Below are 19,609 nucleotides of genomic sequence, written 5' to 3'. Positions count from 1 at the left end.
AGACTAATTAGATATGAAGGAAAGGAAAGAAGGTCTAAAATCACAGGACAAGAGTGGGACAACAACAAACAGCACAAGCATCTTAATCTCATAAGCAATTTTATTTGGAAAGGCTTTCCATTGGAAACAGTAGCAGAAGAAATCTGTCAGTTTTAAGATAGGTTTTAATGGATTAATTATGGGATTTTATGTATGATTTTGTCACTGTGATAATGCAGGCATGGTCTTGAGGACTCATAAGCTTGTTCCAGAGACAAACTCTTTCACAGTAATTAACTCTAAGTGGATAGGTCTTTTATGTCATCGTGTCATTTTTACCAAAGTAACTACTAGAGAATTTTAGTTCAATCTGAAGCCATGAATGCCATCACATCTATTTTCTGCCTTGACTAAGTTATACACAGTACAGAAAATATCAGCCTGCCAAGGAGCCTGCAGCTTGGGAAGCTACTGAGTTCGTATACGTGTTTGTGTAAACAAAAAAATGTTATATTGCATAGACATATTTTTGTACCATGCTCATATAAATTCTAGGGGCAGAAATACTTTCTCTTTAGAATTATTTTTTAAAACAAAAAATAACTATATTAAAACCTCGTGAATTATAGCAAGATTAAATTAAATTTGCCAACATTCTGTTGAAGGCTTCTTATCCTTATCAAATAGATGCAGGAGGCTTTAGAAAGAGAAACAGTTTGAAGTTACATTGCAAATTAAACACTTTAAAATGACAAATATTGCATTCAACGTAATCAGATGTTCACTGTAATGAGGATAGTTAGCTAAATCATTTGTCATTAGATTCTCTGATTATAATTGCTTCCTTAGCCTAACAGACTTGCATTTACCTCCTAAAATGATATCAAAGAAAGCAGCAACATAGGAGAGATGAAAAGAAAAAAAAGGCCTTTTCCCTTTAGTATCAGCTGACTTCAAAGAATAGTTCCAAATCACACAAAACGGTAGGCACAAAGGACATTTTCTTCAGGCCTTCTATGTCTGTTGATGCACAGGCAAGTTAATTACTATGTTGTAGTAATTAGCACTCACACCACTGACGAGAATGGATAGCAATCCTCAGCTACCTTTCCCACAGCAAGATCTTTGGCGTAAAGAACTAGGTCATCATATTGTCACGGGTGTCACCAGAAAGTGCCAAATTGGGGATAAAGAAAAGTCACATGGAAGTAGAGCTCTCCTAACCTCACCTTCATCTATTCCTTTACTTACTCCCCTCTGAATCTTCCCAGTTCAAACCACCATATTATTGGGAACCAAATTTTAAAGGTGTTTAGATATCTAAATACAAGGATAGGTGCTAAAGAGGCATTAAAAATGTTTGTTAATCTAACAGCCAATGACTGCACTAATTTCTCATCAGCTAAAAATCAGTCGTGTCAACAATTTCAAAACTCAGGTATAGGCACCTAAATTCCGTGAGTGTTTATTCTTGGTGTCAACATCATGCAGTGGAGAAAACTGCAGACATCTCACATACTTAAACATAGCCCTGCACCCACTGAATGGCTTGTGATTCCCAACATCTTTTCCACCTTTGAGACATATTATTCCTGTGCTCCAGAGAAAAGCTCTTAAAAACAGATGTTCCTGGACTTTTCTGATTAAGATAACCAAGAGCACCTGTGAAAAAGTAGATTTTAATAGAATGTTGAAGGAGGGGCCCATTTCCTTTCCAAAAAGATCATTCTTAGATTAAAGAAGTCTAATCTGATCTGCCTGATATATGTCAAAATGTCAAATATTCATTGAGAAGACTGGAAAAGCAAGCTTCCTTATTACTGCTGACCAGTAGGCCAACTCTAGGCCATCAAGCCTAAACATCTGGTATATCAAAAACAAGCATTCCTATTTGCATCAAGGTCCATTCTAAAACAATTTTACATTCTGCAGGAAGCTAATCCAAAACCTGATTCTTCTGAGGGAAAATGTGCTTATATTCTACTATAGGTTTTTATCTTAGAAGTCACTGTTCAGTCCACAGATTGCCTGAGTTATAGCCATTCAACTGACCTGTAAGTCAGGATTTATCCCAGCTTCAAAGAGGCCTACAAGTGTAACCAAGCTTTTGGTCTCAGTAATGACCATATGATTTATTCCTGTGCAATGTAGTAATAAATACCATAATAAATCACACCATGCAGGAAATAAACCTTTAGCAAATATAAAAATCATATTCACAGGACAGAGTGTGTTTTAACTAAATAACTCTTAAAACATTAAAACTTCAAAAATGATAAATTACATTTTCCCGCATACTTTTACAATCACGTGTGATTCAAGATGTGCAAGAAAAGATTTAACCCAATCCAACAGTACAAGTAATTATATTGCATTCATGGATTATCACTATTCCTATCACCATTTGTTGTAGATATAAATTCAAATATCACTGTGCCTTGCTGAAAGAAAACTGACTCATATCTATAAAAGCAAAACAACTGATTCAAGACAGCAAAAGGCTATTTGAATGGCAAGGAGTAGCAAACGAGAAAGATGAAGAAAAGTGTGAGGAGGTAGGAGATTGTAGAATATTATGATTTAACATTAGCATCCATACAGGTCACAATCACTGGTCCTCCCATAAGTCAGAAGACAACTGTAGGGATATCAAACACATAGTAATAAATATATTTAAAAATCTTTATTGACCTAATTGCTTTCACGTGGTTATATTGCATGTTTCCCACTAGCAAACCATTTGATTAGGTTAAATTTACAGTGCTGGCGTCTTGCACCAGCACAACTTGCAAATAGAATTTCAGTACAGCTCTTTTTTCCTTATGTGTGTCAGAGAAGCAGAAGTGTTGAACTACAGAAATAAACGCAAGCTGGCTGACTGTGAAAAAAAATCCAGCGCCATTAAGAAAAATTGTGGGCCAGATGCTGAAGATTTCCCAGCAGTTTCAGAAATCTCATAAATTAGTGTGTTTTTAAAATAGCATCTTTATTCAGATAAAGGACTTCCTTCACATTGCAGGGGCAAAGGATTTTGCCTCAGGAATGGTAGAAAAAGTAGAAACACATAGCTGGCCTTAGAATGAAAGTTCTCTCATATAACCAATCAGATTCTGATAGGTAGGGTTAAGTCAATTATGGAAGATGGAGGGACATTCCCTCCATTCCACATAAGTATCAAATTCTATAACTGGTTTTCAACTGTCGTTCATATGATAGCCTATGAATGATAATCTTATGATTAACACTCTGTAGTTGAGGTAGCATTTCCAAAAGTCCCAAAGCAATAACCATGAAAGAGAGAAATTCTTATGACTGCCCAAATTGGTGTCAAGGAGGACCTGGATGGATTATATCACTTCTGATACTGTGGAAAAGCTGATCACAGTTCATTAGTAATGAACAAATGAATGAATTCTGCAATATAAGGAAGGATTCCATTTTTTATCTTACTTGATTGATAATCCACTATAAATTTACTAATGTATCTCTTTATTTAGTCAAATAAATAATTTGCAAATGAACTCTATAAGGCACACACCAGTATCAATCTTTTCACCCAAATGACATTGCATTCCTCAAAAGTGTTCTATTCATTCATTCTTCAACAGAACTTTACTACAGAAAATTAAGAAGTAGCTGAGGTATCAAACATTTTTTAATTTTATTTTCCTGCTTGATTTTATCACAATTCCTTTGTAAGTGCAATCATTCACAACTCAAATGGCACCACTGGGTTCACATTATTAGAATACTATTATTCAAATGTGTCAGGAATAAGAGAAGCTGAACTTGCTTCAAAAGTTCTGATGCTCCACTTTGCCTTCTGCTGCTGTAGCAATGGAAAGACTGTACGAGGATCATCAGACAGTCATTTCAGGAGCAGGAATGTATTCATCTTCTACAGAGAAAGGATGGTTTATTGATTGTGTCTTGAATGACATTTTATTACTGATTAGGTGGTGCTACAGAGAGGATTTCTTCCACATGAAGAGTTTAAGACAGTGTTATTGCATTTGTGTATGCTTCCAGGGACTATTCAATTTCACTTTTATGTTTTCCTTTGGAGCAATTATCCAAATGTTAATAGGTTTTGCTGCTGTACTTAGTTTATTAGATTCTCCTGTCCAAACACCTACACAGCCTTGCAAAGAGCAGAACAAGAACAAAGCATCTGCTTTTCTCTTTTTCCTCTTCTCTCAACATTATGTCAGTGAATTCCTGAAGCTGTTTGAGACTTATTTAAGAAATGGGTTAAGTTCAACAGAAAGAAAAATGCAGAGATCAATTACTGAATGTTCTCGTCAGATATGAAATGGCTGGAAAAAAAACCAACATAATTTTCCTATTCTTCAAACTGGACAGAGCTACCATTGGTAATTTTTGTTGAATGTTAACTTTTTCACAGTAGCTTCTTGCAAAACCAGGCATCGATGGTTAGCAACTGATCTGATCCATGAATCAAAACACCATAAGAGTGCCGTATCTCATGAGATCCAAAGCATGAATGAAGATCCTAACCAGAACACTTGAGATAAGCAAGACCAAGTAACATTAGAACATAAAGTTGGGAAGAATTTATTGTAAGGATTTTTATGTGGGCTAAATCATAACTATTCAAAGAAAAGAACACGACAAAAAATTTTGCCTTGACCAACTGATAGAAAATGCTTTCCAATACTCGTCAAATTCACTTCTCTTAAATATTGCTATGACCAAAGCTTTCTATAAAACTGAATTGTCACATAAAACTTGTTAAATAAAGACAAAGGATGAACCTTTTTTTTCCCTTCAGACAGTGACTTTGGAAAAATAAAAAAATGTAGAAAACAGAATAAATAAATAAATACTGTACTTGACATTAGGATAGATTTGTACTGACATGGAACAAAGAAATGACGTATACAGTATTCATTGAATACAACTGGATTTATAATTGCTTTTGCTGTAATATCACTTGAATTAAAGCAGAATTTAGAAAATCCACTGCTTTGATAAAATATTTCAGAAATACATTTGCAAGATATATGAAAAAAAATGTCCCAACCATAGGAGTGGGTCAACAAGTGAAAGAACTGGAAAAATATTGAGACCTTCACTTATCTGATTCTCCCCATATAAATACTGATAGGATGACTGAACAACCTTCATCCTCTTTGCTCTTCTCAGCTGTCCTTAATCTCTTTTACACCTCCTGTTTTCTATTGTTTTTAAAGCTGCCTAATATGGTACAGTTTCCATCCAATTAAAGGAATTAAAAAGTGAAAAGATTTTACAGCAGTCCTTTGCACTTATTCCTCTTCAACTCATGTAAATAAGTATATTTAAAAGGTGTTTTCCACAGATACACTGTGCTGCAAAAGCCTTCATTATTTTATTCATCACTAATAGATGAGTACACCAGAAATTCTGTCTTTATGTGCAGCTTCCTAATTACTTACAAAAAAAACAAATGCATTTAGCTTTGAAGTAAACAGCATTATCTTTAAGTCCTATTCTATAGAAATAGGATCTGCAAAATCAGACCATGATGTTTAGCTACTGATACACCAGATCAGCATTTGTGATCAAGTAGACACTTCCCTTTCTACACATATTAGTAAAACAACCCTGAGGCAATTACAGCTCTAACTGTCATGGGAAAACAATTTAGGAAAAAATATTATTCTACTTTTGTTTCAATGTAATCTTAACAGTGCGGAAATAAGAAAAGTCAGAATTACGAGTCTTAGATATTCTTCAATCTAGCAACAAAAACAACTATCACATAACACGCTTCAGTTTAATGATGTGTCATAGAAGCTGGGTCAAAAAGCAAAACTTGTATGGTAATCTTAGGAATGCTGGTTTATTACCCACCGTAGTTTCTGGTTATACTGCTTGACTTTCTCTAGCGATGCTGCATTAATCTGAGCTTGAAATTCTTCTACTGAAACACTGTCTCTGTAATAATATCCTTCCATGCTCTCCAATGCTATAAAAAGAGAAAGTAGAATGGAGAAGAGAAAAATCAGTATTAAATATTTAATATTCACCTTCTTTGTAGCTTTGTTCACAGACTAGCGAATTACTTTCTAACCTTGAAGTTGTGACCCCTGTGGATTGCTGAGCTGTTTCTGTACGTCATCAAATTCATACAGATCTCTTTAAGATTTCATTTACAAGGAAAATTATATTTCTGGCCCTGTAGAAAATACATTTTTGTTGCTCTAATTAAAGTCCTACTAACCCTGAATGCAAAAGTGTTTTTTTATTTCTGATATATACTGGAGAAGCAGCAGAATGAACTGGGGTAGAAGAAAGAAAGGATAAAAGTACCAGCTACTTTCACAGAGGGAGACCTAACTTAGTGTAAAGCCCCATTTGGGGAGACGCGGAGTTCCTGAACTTGTAGATATTTACACTGATAAACTGAAAGCCTTCTTTCAGTTTTATCAGAAGAAGTAAAGCAAATTTCTTTGGATCTCTGAAAATGCCATATAAGCTCCTTTTTAGGGATTGGGTACGTCTCTATGTTCAAATACTTGACTTCACTCATCTCTGTTGTATTCACTTCACAAAAGCAAGGTCAAATATTGCTACAAGAATTCGGGAACTAAACAAAGACTTGCAGTAAAGGACGCTGTCCTTCTCATATGATCATTAAACAGAAATCAGAAGAAAAAAGAAATGCGCAGCCTTACCGTTTTGGCACATTCATCTCAGCAATAACTTCCAAAAACAAAACAAAACAAAACAAAAAAAGGAATGAAAAAACCAACCTACCACTCCTTCAATTCAAATACTCGGGGATGCTCACCCTTTTCTTTGGCTAAGCTACATCAAATGTTCAAGTGTTTGAAAGGTCTCAAGTAAATATGGTCCAGAAAAATCAAGATCTTTACTTAATGAGAACTTGTTAAGAGATTAGCCTCATTATAACATAAAACTCAGGCTCTTGGTGAAACAGGCTTTTTAGGGAGGGGTATTAAAGATTTTACAATTAAGAACATTGCTACTTTAGTCATCCATGCATACTAAAGGAATTCATCAGCCTATAAGAAAATGCATGCAATAGCAGAGTTCTGATGGAGACATGTTGCAGTCTTTACAGCTTCAGCTGTACACAGAATATTAATTCTGTATTAAGCAGTAATTGTACTGCTTAATATGACCAGCTAATGAATAATTCATTCAGTGTGAAAGAACATGCAAATTGCACTCCCCTTCGGTGCTTTCAAAGTTTGCAGTTCTGCTTCTGTGCAAAAAATATTAAATTTCAACAGTTAGATTTGCTTCTTTCTTGGTGCTAGATCACACCAGAAAGCCGATACAGAAATATCCACAGAAGTCCATTTATAATACCAGATTAACACAAACATAGAGCTGATTATCTGCACTTCTTGTTTCACTGGCGTAAAGTTGGTTTTATCCTGGTTACATCACCCACCAGGAAACCCAGTCACCTGTCAGGACTGATTGGGGCACACAGTTTTCTTTCTACAGGCACTGTGGGGGCCATTCTCCCTGTTGCTAGCAAGGAATCCCATACTATGTGCTTTGGCTCTCCCCTTCATTTGTAGAATTTAATATATTTCTACCTACTATACTGGAAAGCTTTTTTGTAAGGCAAGCTTTCCTTACAAACTGAAACATACCTTCCATGGTACTCTTCTGTCAATATTAGGATATTATTATGATCTGGATGCATAGACAACTTAATGGGAAAAAAATGTACTGGGGGCGGGGCTTAAAGGGTATTAGCTAATCAAACATGGTCTACACCTAGAGGCTCATTACAAGCAGAATACTACAGAGATCTGCGTTGTTCAAAATCTGACCTGGAGGAGGTGACGCTTCCTGTCAAATTTGCAGCAGCAACCAAACTCTGGAAATCAATGTATACATTTACGTGCAGGGCCACCTAGAGAGGTATCTAGGCAGGCTGGAGGATTGGCCAGCAGGAACAATGTGAAGCTGAACAAGTCAAATGTCAAGTCCTGCACCTGAGAAGATGGAGCCTGGGGAGCAGCTCTGCTGAGAAGAACCTGTGAGTCATGTTGGTTAGCAAACTCCACATGAGCATACAGTGTGCCCTCGCAGAAAAAGAAGGCCAAGAACATCCTAAATTGTGCTAACAGAAGCATAGCTGGTAGATTGACAGAAGTGCTTGTCCTTACTTTCTTTAGCATTCATTAGACTGCATCTTGAAGCTGTGTCCATTTTTTGGCCCCATGGTACCAGAAAGCTGTTGATCAACTCAAGAAAGTTCAGTGGAGGGCCACCAAGATGGTCATAGCCTGAAGTCTCATAAGTAGAGGGCAGGGAACTGGGCTTGTTCAATCTGTATCTCATGGCTTTCAGGAGCACCTACTAGCCACCTGCCATTAGCTAACAGAAGGTCAAGAAGATGACAGAGCCAAGCTCTTTACAGTGATGCAAGGTGGTAGTACAAGAAACAACAGACATAAACTGGGAAAAGATAGGCTGCAACTGGATGCAAAGAAAACACTTTGTCGTGATGAAAGCAGTCAAGTGAAGGAACAGGCCATCCAAGAGATTGCTTGGTTTCTTTTCACATTTCTTGTTCTCACTCAAGATCCTGCTTGAAAAATCTCCGAGCAACCTGGACTGATCTCACAGCTGACTTTTCTATGAACAGATCCTCCAGGACGTCACGACCACCTGAGGCCCCTTCCAATCTGAATTATGCAATTCTTCCATGAAAAACTCAAGCATAAAAAAGAGCCTACATAATTAAAAGTCTGAAGAGTAATTTTAAATTGAATTTTAATTTTGAATATAATATGTTTTAATTAAGTATTTTAATTGCTGAATAGAGATAAAGTAAGATAAGTAGACTGATATGCTCTGACTTGTTCCTTTGAAAAGCTATTGCATAAGCATGATTTTCTGAATGTCCAGTTGAAAACATCGTAAACGGTTGTATTGTCAGACAGGAAACAGCTGAGCTGTGCTAAGGTTGGAAAGTAAGTCATTTCACAGAGGAACTCACAGAAGATTTCTACACTCCTAGCTAATAAATTTCAATTAAAGATGAGGATCTCCTGAGTTAGTTTGATGGCAGTTCATTCAGATCTCACAGGAAAAAGATAAAAAATAGAATCTCAGTACACTCATTAATGAGAGGAAAAAAAGAGTAATTTAAAAACTCATATGTAGCTTCTTATCCAGGACTTCTTATTCTTGGAGTCTAATAGACTATTTTGAAGGAGAACTCTTGGAAATTAAAGAAATTGGGTGTGATAAAGATACGAGAAAACTTTTACATTACTGAAAATTAATAAAGACATGTGATATTTCAACGAATATTTGCCCTTTTGTTTTAGCTCATTGCAAAGACACTATTATAAAGATTCAAAATATTTGGGTCCTCTGAAACAGAAAGGGAAAAATTTCTGCAAAATAAATTCTGTAGCACACTGAATCCTTGCCCCCACTTCTCTGAATCTAAATGAATAGGTATTTCCAAGATTTCATCTGAACGAAGGCAATTTCCATTCTCTTTTATGTGCTTTTCTATCTGCTCTACTGAAATGTGTCTCATGCTCATTGTTCTCCTTTCCCCATATGACTGAACTCAATCTATTCAAAGAAATCCACTGAAGTCTATCTTCTTCAGTCTATTTAAAAATCGGACTCCAGGGATCTTATTTCAGAAAAATCTTGTTTTATATGTACAGTAAATTCTGCTATCTCTTCATGTATCTTATTGTTCACTATTTCCTTTTACGTTCTTCTTTACTTATCAGAAACCATGCCCTCCATGAAATCCTCATTTGTGTATCTTACTTCTGTCTGTTCTACATAGACCCTGGAAGCCTTTCTCTAATCAGAGCACTGTCAGCTCCTTCTGAAATGAAAAGGCAGCTCATGGCAATCAGCACCTTGCATTCACCATTTCACTGCATCAAATTCCATGCTCCTGATGACTGTAATGACACTGCAGCTAATGCAGGCTGCCTACAATTTATGAACAGCGTGAGCATCAGTGCCTCCATTCATCACTTCAGTAATGTCTGCAGTGTCATAAATACAAAAGCCTGAAAAGGTTATTTAAGTCTTCATAACATTTTAAAGAGAGAGTATTCTCAGAGGATAACAATTTAGTCTTCATATATGAAGTAATAGGAAAAGCTTACTATAATATTTGGAATGCAAAACACTTAACAGCAAGTTTCATGTTCTGACTACCATCCACTAATGTCCACAAAGAACAAAATAATACTGATGAAAGAGCATTCATTCTTGTTGTTGGGATCATATTACAGTTATAAAATTAGAAATGCATATCCATACATTTATTTTTATCATAAATCTCAGCAGTTCTTAAATTCCCATTTTAATCCTAAACTTTCAATAAATGCCCAAATTAAACAACATATTTAAATATATGAACTAGGCCCTTATAGTTACAAAAGATTTAAGTTACGGTGACTATGTAGGGTTTTAAAGATACTTAAGAAATATTTGTAAGAATTGGGAAAAAAATAACAAATCAAGTTACCTTGTGAAAAAAGTACTGGGTGGATTTTAAATCCCCCTCCATTCTTCAGTCTTTGAGGAAGCTGTTCAAAATGGTAACTATCAAGGTAGAAGTAAACCTTCAGAGTTTGCCGGCTTCCTTCTGCTTGGTATGTGATTGGGACATCTAAAAATAAAGTCATTGTTAGTGCTTCATTAAAACCAATCCCACATCCTTTTCCAGAAACTGCTGCACCCCAAATTCACGTGGCTAGATCAAAATCACTGCAAACAAAATGAGTATGTGCAGTATTTTACATCATACTTAATGCTGCTCTGGTCACTTTTGGCCCATCCATTGTCAGAAAGTAGAAAAACAACATAAATCCATCTTTGCCCTGCTGCCAATGGCAGCAAAAATGCTAAGCAAATACAGATGGCAGCAGCTGACATTGAATTCTCTGTAAATCAGAAGAAATGTGTATGTACAACACCTGGTTTGAAACCACTAGAAGGATGGTTTGAGCCATATTTCATACACTTTCCTCAGGTGCATGACACATAAGATCAGTATGACATATACTGCTAAACTCTCCACAGAATCAGTATCTCTTCAAACTTGGTGAGAACAGAGCACAAATAAAAATACAGTATTTACCATCACATTCATTAAAGCATTACTAAAATCAGGTCTTAACTGAGAAAACAAAGGTATTATGCCAGAATATATTAACTGAGAATATGCTTTGTTGCACTTTCACAAACTAAGTTTTATGACACATCAACAGGTGTAGAGTTCAGTGCATCTAGCAGTATCATTTTGCAGTTGCACTGAATCCCTAGCATACATTTTGTGTACTAAGCAAGGTGATAAACACATAATAACCATTAGGAAAAGCTGATGAAAATTTTCCATTTAGCTAAATCTCCTGTTTAAGTATCATTTCCATAAGTAAGCGTCCAAGCTGAAAACAGTAACAAAATATTTAGTGACCCCCCATTAGCAACATTATTATGTGTTCTTTACAGTGTACGTAAATTATTTTGTACCTAAATTGAAAATATTTCACAGGAACATTTTTCACTATTTTTGGTAATAAAATACATTTTTCTTTCATTGATCATATGGATTCATAGCAGAAAAAAAATGTCATTGAAAGTTCCTTGTTTTCTGAAACCACAGTAAAGATGATTGTGGTGGCAGCACTAAAGCTAAAAGGAAATACAGTTTGTTGCACTCCTAGAGCGCACAGACTTTGCATTTCTCTCTATTTTAGCACAGACACTTCAGTCAGAAGACACAACATTAGAAGGTTATCAGCAGTAGTCAGCATCAATTCACCAAGGGGAAAATCGTGCTTGATCAATCTGGTAGCCTTCAACGATGTTATTACTAGCCAGGTAGATAAAGGGAGAGCAGTGCACTACCTTGACATCAGCAAGGCTTTTACGCTGTCTCCTATAACATCCTCATAGGTAAGCTTATGAAGTGTGGGACAGATGAGCAGTCAGTGAGGTGAACTGAGAACTGGCTGATTGGTAGAGCTCAGAGGGTTGTGATCAGAGGTGCAGAGTCTAACTGGGGTCCTGTAGGACCAGTGCTAGGTCTGGTCTTGTGTAACATATACATCAACGACCTGGATGAAGGCACAGAGTGCACCTCAGCAAGTTTGCTGATGATGCAAAACTGTAAGCACTGGGTGGAAAGGAATCTTACGAGGTTCAACAGGGCTAAATATAGAGTCCTACACCCAGGGAGGAATAACCTCATGCACCAGTACAGGTTAGAGGCTGACCTGATGGAAGGAGCTCTGCAGAGAAGGACCTGGGGGTCCTGGGGGACAACAGGTTGGCCATGAGCCAGAAGCGTGCCCCTGAGGCAGAGAAGACCAATGGTATCCTGGGGTACATAAAAAGAGCGTGGCCAGCAGGTTGAGGGAGGTAATCCTGCCCCTCTACACTGCCCTGGTGAGGCCACATCTGGAATACTGTGTCAAGTTCTGTGGTCCTCAATTCAAAAAAGACAGCCAACTTCTACCAAGAGTCCAGTGGAGGGCCACAAAGATGATGAGGGGCCTGGAGCATCTCTCTTCTGAGGAAAGACTGGGAGACCTGGGACTATTCAGCCTGAAGAGACAACTGAGAAGGGATCTTATCAACACTTACAACTATCTAATGGGTGGATGTCAAGTGGATGGGGCCAGGCAATTTTCAGTGGTGTACAGCAACAGGACAAGGAGCAATGGGCACAAACTGGAACACAGAAAGTTCCATCTGAAGAGGAAGAGCTTCTTTACTTTCAGGGTGACAGAGCACTTGAACAGGCTGCCCAGAGGGGCTGTGGAGTCTCCTCTGGAGATATTCAAAACTCACCTGGATGCTTTCCTGTGTGACCTACTGTAGGGAACCTGCTTCAGCAGAGGGTTGGACTAGATGATCTCCTGAGGTACCTTCTAACCCCTACAATTCTGTAACTCTGAACAGTTTATGGTTAAATCCTTAACAGAAAGCCCTCTCAAAACTGCAGTTCCGTGTTGTTACCCATCTTAGCAAGGATTTGTTTAAAGAAAAAAAAACAAACACCAAAAAAAGCTCTGAGCAGGACACAGGTAAGGATGTGTTTAGGAAATCTTCAGAGGACAGGAGCCTCTCACTAGTTTTGTGGAGGATCTTTGTTTGTTCTGGCTTTGTTTATTGCAAAAGTTCTCTTATGTGTGGTCTCAATCCAGCAAAAGGAATTGTTTTAGAAAAGTCTGAAGTTAGGCAGACATGCTTTCCTCCCTTCCCAGGGAACTTTGTTGTTTTGTGTTGTTTTTTTAAACTCACTACATAAAATTCACTGCAGAAAAATCTCTGCTTGCTGAAAAAAATGAAGGAGTGGCTGACAATGAGTGAAGGGTATAATAAAAACAGCAGTCTGCAAAGACAGCTCTTTCCTACTTCCTAGTTGGGCAAGAATTGGAAGGAAGAGTTCATGTCTGTCTCCATCAGCAGGTCTCAGAGGAAGTTTCCTGTAAGATATAAAGCTACTCTGGCAGTATTTGCTGTCTCTTAAGGAACTCTTTCTTTTGAGATCCACTTTGTCTATCAGAGAATAACATTAAAATGAAATGCTTTTAATCCTTCTCCATCTTATCTTAGTTGCATTTGCCTGTTAAGGCCTTCAAGCTTCTTTTAAACACAACTCCTCAAAAACAATTGGATTTTCCAGGGACTTTCCTTATGGGGTCACATACTCCCAATGGAAACTTCAATTAAACAAATATTTCCTCCCTCCAGGTTACTGATATTACCATTTAATGATTCTTCATCATGGGTGACGTTAGCTGCATTTCAGGAATTCTTGGACTATTAGGAGAGCTAACTGTTTATAATCCCAAGTTATACAACAGTTCCTGTGGGAGGGAATGTTCTAGGAGATAAAAATATTAGAAATACAGATAGTATTTCTGAACAGCAATACCCCGATATTAATTATAATTACTCACTTGCAACTAGTGGTTCTGGTTCTGATTGTCTGAAGTAAAAAGTAACTTTTTCCAAGTCAAACAGTGCAACCAGGGTATCCTCTAGCATGGCTTGTTCATCAGCCTAAAAAGGCAAAATAAAGAACGGAATGGTCATTCTGGACAAATGATTTCTCTACTAGAAATAGCATGAGAGCAACAGATAAGAATATAAAAAAAAGCTACAGAATGTTGCACAACATTTTACTGATGCAGAGTATAAAGTAATTAACTCCTAGATAATGTAAACATAGCTGCTTCTACTTGCACTTTCTCTTTCATTACTAGTTCATAATTATGAAAATAACATTATCATATCACAATAATAAATTGATAGGCAATTTATAGCTACCATTACTTCTTATGGCTTTTAATCAAACAATATTATAATTATTCTTCATGTAAGACTTCGACAACTTGTCCTTGATACCAAGCCTATCTTGTAAATTAATACAGAGCAAATCCGAAAAACAAATTCCATCTTTTCAGCAATTTGCTTTTAAAAATGCCATTACTTCAGTACTTCATTTATGAAAACCAGACAACAGTTCGTTGTCTCCACTCTAGCCACCAATAATTGAACCAATAGCTCAGAATGAGTATAGCTCAGTGATTTGTACCTCCATCTACAAAAACCTAGATGGAAATCAAGTAAACAGATATTTAAGCGTTGTTATTTGCACAACATTGAAATATCCTGCCTCATTTACCAAAAAGCTTCAGGAAATAAATTACTAACTTCTCAGAACAGCTAGCTATATCTTTAAAAATAGGAATGGTCACCTGCAAGGATGGCTACCTTGAGTTATATATGCAGAACAATTATAGCAGAAATCAATAATCACTTAAAGTAACCCTCTCCTAGCACATTAAGCTACCAAGAGCTAAATATAAATCAGAGGACTTAAATTAGATGCCTAAAAGAACAGAAACAGTAGGAAGACAAAGAATAATCAACTTGCTGCCTAAAAAAAAAAAAAACCAGAAAACTATAGCTTGCTGAATTGTAGAAAGGAAAAAAAAACCACAATATTATTTTCCCTGCTATATACCATTTCCCCTCGTACTTATGAAAAAGCATCACTGAAATATTTTGTTTCTTGGTTCAATTTATGAGGTCTCCATGGAGAAAGCAATGTTTTATCAGCATAGTAGTCCAAAAACCTCTCAATGTCTTGGGAAATCTCTGCAAAACTGTTCATTCTTTACTGAACTCTGGCCATAACAAGTGTAATTTCCTTCAAATACCTTTGTTTAAAATAATACGGATCATTTGTAAGCAAAACAGTACTGACAAAGTATTGAAAAGGTTGCCTATAGTTTTCCCTTATTTAAGAACAGTTATAACTGAACTAATTCAGAATTTCTATGCAAACACATATACAGAAGAGATTAAACATAGGTTTGGGTTTTGCTTTGTTTGTTTTAAATTCCACAAATGATAGTGCTGGTATTAGATTACATTTAAATAGCTAAGTAGCATGAGTTTTCATTACAAAATAAGTCTCTACAATCTTGAAAGAAAAAACAGAAGTATTGAGAGAAGTAAAGACAAAAGCTGTTTTCTGATGACAACTAAGTACGTGCTAAATCATAAGTATCGGATGAATTTACTCTTGTACACTGAAGACACAAGCACCCAAACAGTCTGGTACTGAATGGTGCTAAAAAGCATCCAAGAAAAGACATGAGCAGGAGATCCCCAGACCATGCTTTCTTCACATACTTCTCATGTAGAGAACAGCCCTTCTGTTTCTCACAGGCACTGATTTAGCTGTTTTTAAGCCACAAAAACTCGTCCTAACACCCTGTCCCATATAAGACCATGCATGTAGCTTGACTGCCTGTGAGACTGCTGCTGACACTAGTTCAGGTCAGTGCTCTTCAACAATACCACAGACTTCATGACTGTGACTTAGAAATATCTTTATTTTTACACAGGGGTTGCTTTGACTGTATTTTATTACTTTGTCCTGCAACGTCAGGCACAGATGTTGGTGGAATGGCAGTAGAGGTTGAACCTTCCCACCAATATTCCATTACATGTTGTTGCCATGTGACAGATGGCAGCAGAGGGGCAGTCTGACAGAATGGCGTCTGACATGGAAGTCAGTAGGAGCAAAGGGGTGGAACTGAATTCCTCCATGCAGAAAAAAAGGCACTCACTGACATTCATCAACATTTGGTGAACTTTTATGTAGACCGAACAGTGGATGTGACCACAGTGAGGGTGGAGGGATGGTGCAATTCAGCAGTGGCAACAGCGGATCACCTCTGCTGGTGCAGACTTCTACAAGTATGGCGTGCAGGCTCTTGTTCATTGCTAGTGAAAATGCATAGCTAATAGTGACTGGGATGAAAAATAGTGTTTTGTAGCTGAGAATTTCTTCTATCCAATAGTATTATTGTGCTTTTGTATCTATTACAATCTCCACTGAAATAGATAGGAGGCATTACTTTTGGAGCAACCTAAGTAGATCTCCTCTGTTTTGAAAGTTTATAGGGACAACTCATCAGCAACTTGATGCTGGAACAGAGAAGGAAAAATAACTTTTGGTATGAGGAACACTGTTTGTCATTTTTGTGAACTTCTCTACAGTAAGATGTACAATTCTGACTCTGGTTTGTGAAGTTTGATCCCACATCCAGTCTTAGTCAATTAAATGAAATACTGACAGTCACATTATTAACAGATTTTAAAGCTTAAGAGTAAGACTAAACACTAGCACAAGAAAACCATGTGACAACTATAAAAATGCAGTTAATTTTAGGGATCAAAACAAGAATTTGAGAAGACTGACACAGACCAGATTATGCAAACTCCTTTGGAGTTCTTCCGGTTAGCAGGAACAAGTCTAGTGTGAGAAGTAGCTTAACAGCTGAAGAAGCACTTTGGTTAGCTGAGGATTACAGGACTGTAAAGCTATGTCCTTTTTAAAATTGTGTTGTAAGCCGTGGCTCTTTTCCAAGCCAATGAAGAAATAGCAGATGTCCAGTTATCCCAAGAGGCTATGAGGATTTGCCCTGTGACAGGGGCAAAACAGACTAGCATACCTAGTCATTGAAAGGCATCCAAAACAGGTATTTCATTTCTGCTGCATTGCTGCTTATTGCAAACTCAAATTCTGGTTATCACCTAATACTGCATTCACTGCTAAGGATCAACGATGACAGCAGTGGGGAATCATGGGTATATTCACTGTCTGCTAAATTAAAACAAGCATAATACTATCTTTATGGATAACATACTTCCCATACCACAAACAAACATTTCCCATATCTGCAATTATCTGAATCACAGACTTCCCAAATAGCACCTAATTAAGTGACAAGCTAAGCACAGAGGACACAGAAAAACACATTTATAACAGAGTGTTTAACCATGCTCCTGCTTTGGGGAACAAACATAGCTGTTTGCAATTACTTTATGTGAGGGTCCTTACCAGGTTAGGTGACAACAGTGACTGGAAATGAAGGAGAACACCCGCACTAGCTATCTGTTCCAACCACCTTCTGCTGGCCTCCAGCGTCTCCATTTCGTATTCTTTGTTGTTGTCAAACATCTGATTTAAGGCCACCATGAGCTGCTCTGAAAAAGCACAGACTGTGGCCACCAGACTCTGACAGAAGACCATGTCTCGCCTCAGTTGTATCTCGCTGTCTGTGATGGATAAAAGCCAAAAGAGGAAAAGCAAAGCAGAGATGGAGTGCAAGATTAATTAACAGTGAAGTAACTGGGATGGATTTTATTTTTCTTTAAAATAACCTGGTTTTTAGTCCAAGATAATCACAAATTTACAGCCTAATGTTATTCAAGTAAGTAGTACTTCATGACCAGAACTATCATTTTCCAATTCAGATTTCAATGTATATGCCATCAATTCCATGCACTTTTAATGTTAGAAGGTGATGGATGTGAGTCACATCTCTTTGCTGCTGTGGCCGAACTGGGAGGACACAAAAATATTTACTTGATACAGGAAAGTAAAATTAGGCAGAAGCTCATAACATGAATGTGTCATCTCATCAACTTTACAGCATCCAGCTGTGTAGGGCAGATGAAGACTGCCTGCCATAAACTGCAGACAAGGGATAGAGAAGTGTTGCTAGCAGGACACAATCTATATGAATGTGAAATCTATGAAGTAAGCACAAACCACCATCACATATCCAGGAAGCAGCAGAGATTTATGCAGTCAGGAAAAGTCCAAGACAGGTCTCTAGGTAGATGTCTATGGAATCCTTAGCAGCAGATTTAAAATAGGGTCTAGCTAATCTGTCAGTTTATTCTGGAGGTCACAGACATCAGGTTAGCTAGATGTGAAAACCGTTAGAAAAGGAAATATGTTCCCAGTAAAGCACAAAATCCTGTTCTTAAGTATTCAGTACTTTCTCCTTATTCCAATTCCTGAAAATCTTCAAGTATTTTTATCATTATAAGCTGTTAGGCAAACGTCAGTCATAGAAGGTACAGGTAGACCGAATGTTTCTCATAGTAAGAGAGGAAGATTGGATGACAGAGGTCTTTCCAAAGCCTAAAATCTTTCTCCTCAATTCAGCTTCCTCTGCCTCTAAGAGATTTATCTCCTCTTCCACATTTCTTTGAGGCTGGCAATTTAATTGCACAAGTCACAAAATTAATTTTGACCTTAAAAATACACTTTTCTTGGAATCCATGTATTTCTGAACGTTATTCTGTCCATTTTCCTACCTTTCAATTTTAATTATTAAAATATAACTCCATCATCAGTCTCTCAAGTTGTGCAGAATCCAGTACAAGCAGACTTTTCACCTTTAAAAACTCCATTCTCCTCCAGCTTCAAAAATCCCACTGGCTTCTACATAGTCCAGATCTTTCCAATGTCATTGCAGTGCTTAGGGATCTGGAGCCAAAATGCATTCTCTCACCTTGCCTTGCCCAGTGTTATCGCTATTTGTCTAGCAGCAGCTGATTTTCAGGGCCTTCCTCCATACCGTCTGCTTCTGAAGCAGCCCTCTTGTTCCTCTGACACTTCATTTCCAAATCTTATCTAATACTAACTGAAGATCAGATTCTGCATATAAGAGCACTTTGGGATTTTTTCACAAAAAAAAGATACAAAATAAATGACAGAATTTATAAACTTAAGTAATTGTGTAAATAGGAAAAACAGCTTACAGGAAAAAAAAAGAAAAAAATCAAGTCTGGGGTATTTTTCAGGTCACTTCTTATTTTAATTGATCTAAAAGATTATTTAAAACCTCTTATAAAATTTGGAAGAAATATGAAAAAGAAATATACTCTTTTTTATAAAATCAGATGTCATGAAATCATGAAATAATAACACATTCACATGATGTTGTCAGATGATTACAGCAATCTGCTTCTACAGTGAGCTATGACTGTTTCCTGGTCACTTAAGCACCTACAAATCACACACAGAATCTTCTGTCATAAGTATTATTTTCTAAACATCAATTTAATTTATTTATTTTTGCAGACAAATGTACACACTCTGTGCATTTGAAGCTGTATGAGCTGAAGTTAATCACAGAATTCTGAGATCCCTTCCTGAAAGCAGGGATATTTAAAAAACAACAACTGAACAACTATTCTGCACTCCATTATGTTGCCTCAGATACATAGTATGAGGAGGATAAGAGGAAAGGTATGGGTTATAATA

At 37.0% G+C, this 19,609-nt stretch overlaps 1 protein-coding gene across 6 annotated transcripts in view; it reads right to left on the bottom strand.

Annotated features, from left to right (window-relative positions):
* Window positions 1-19,609, bottom strand: part of PREX2 (phosphatidylinositol-3,4,5-trisphosphate dependent Rac exchange factor 2) — a 181,448-nt gene that overhangs the window by 35,113 nt on the left and 126,726 nt on the right. For all 6 annotated transcript variants that reach the window (XM_021387325.1, XM_021387326.1, XM_021387327.1 and 3 more), the window contains 4 exons: window positions 17,390-17,607; window positions 13,929-14,031; window positions 10,484-10,627; window positions 5,836-5,950 (listed from right to left, as the gene is read on the bottom strand). In XM_021387325.1, the coding sequence (XP_021243000.1) occupies window positions 5,836-5,950; window positions 10,484-10,627; window positions 13,929-14,031; window positions 17,390-17,607 (580 nt within the window). The remainder of the gene's footprint in view (window positions 1-5,835; window positions 5,951-10,483; window positions 10,628-13,928; window positions 14,032-17,389; window positions 17,608-19,609) is intronic.

Source organism: Numida meleagris, chromosome 2 (genome assembly GCF_002078875.1).
Source record: "Numida meleagris isolate 19003 breed g44 Domestic line chromosome 2, NumMel1.0, whole genome shotgun sequence".
NCBI lineage: Eukaryota > Metazoa > Chordata > Aves > Galliformes > Numididae > Numida > Numida meleagris.
This window is presented reverse-complemented; position numbering and strand designations above follow the sequence as displayed.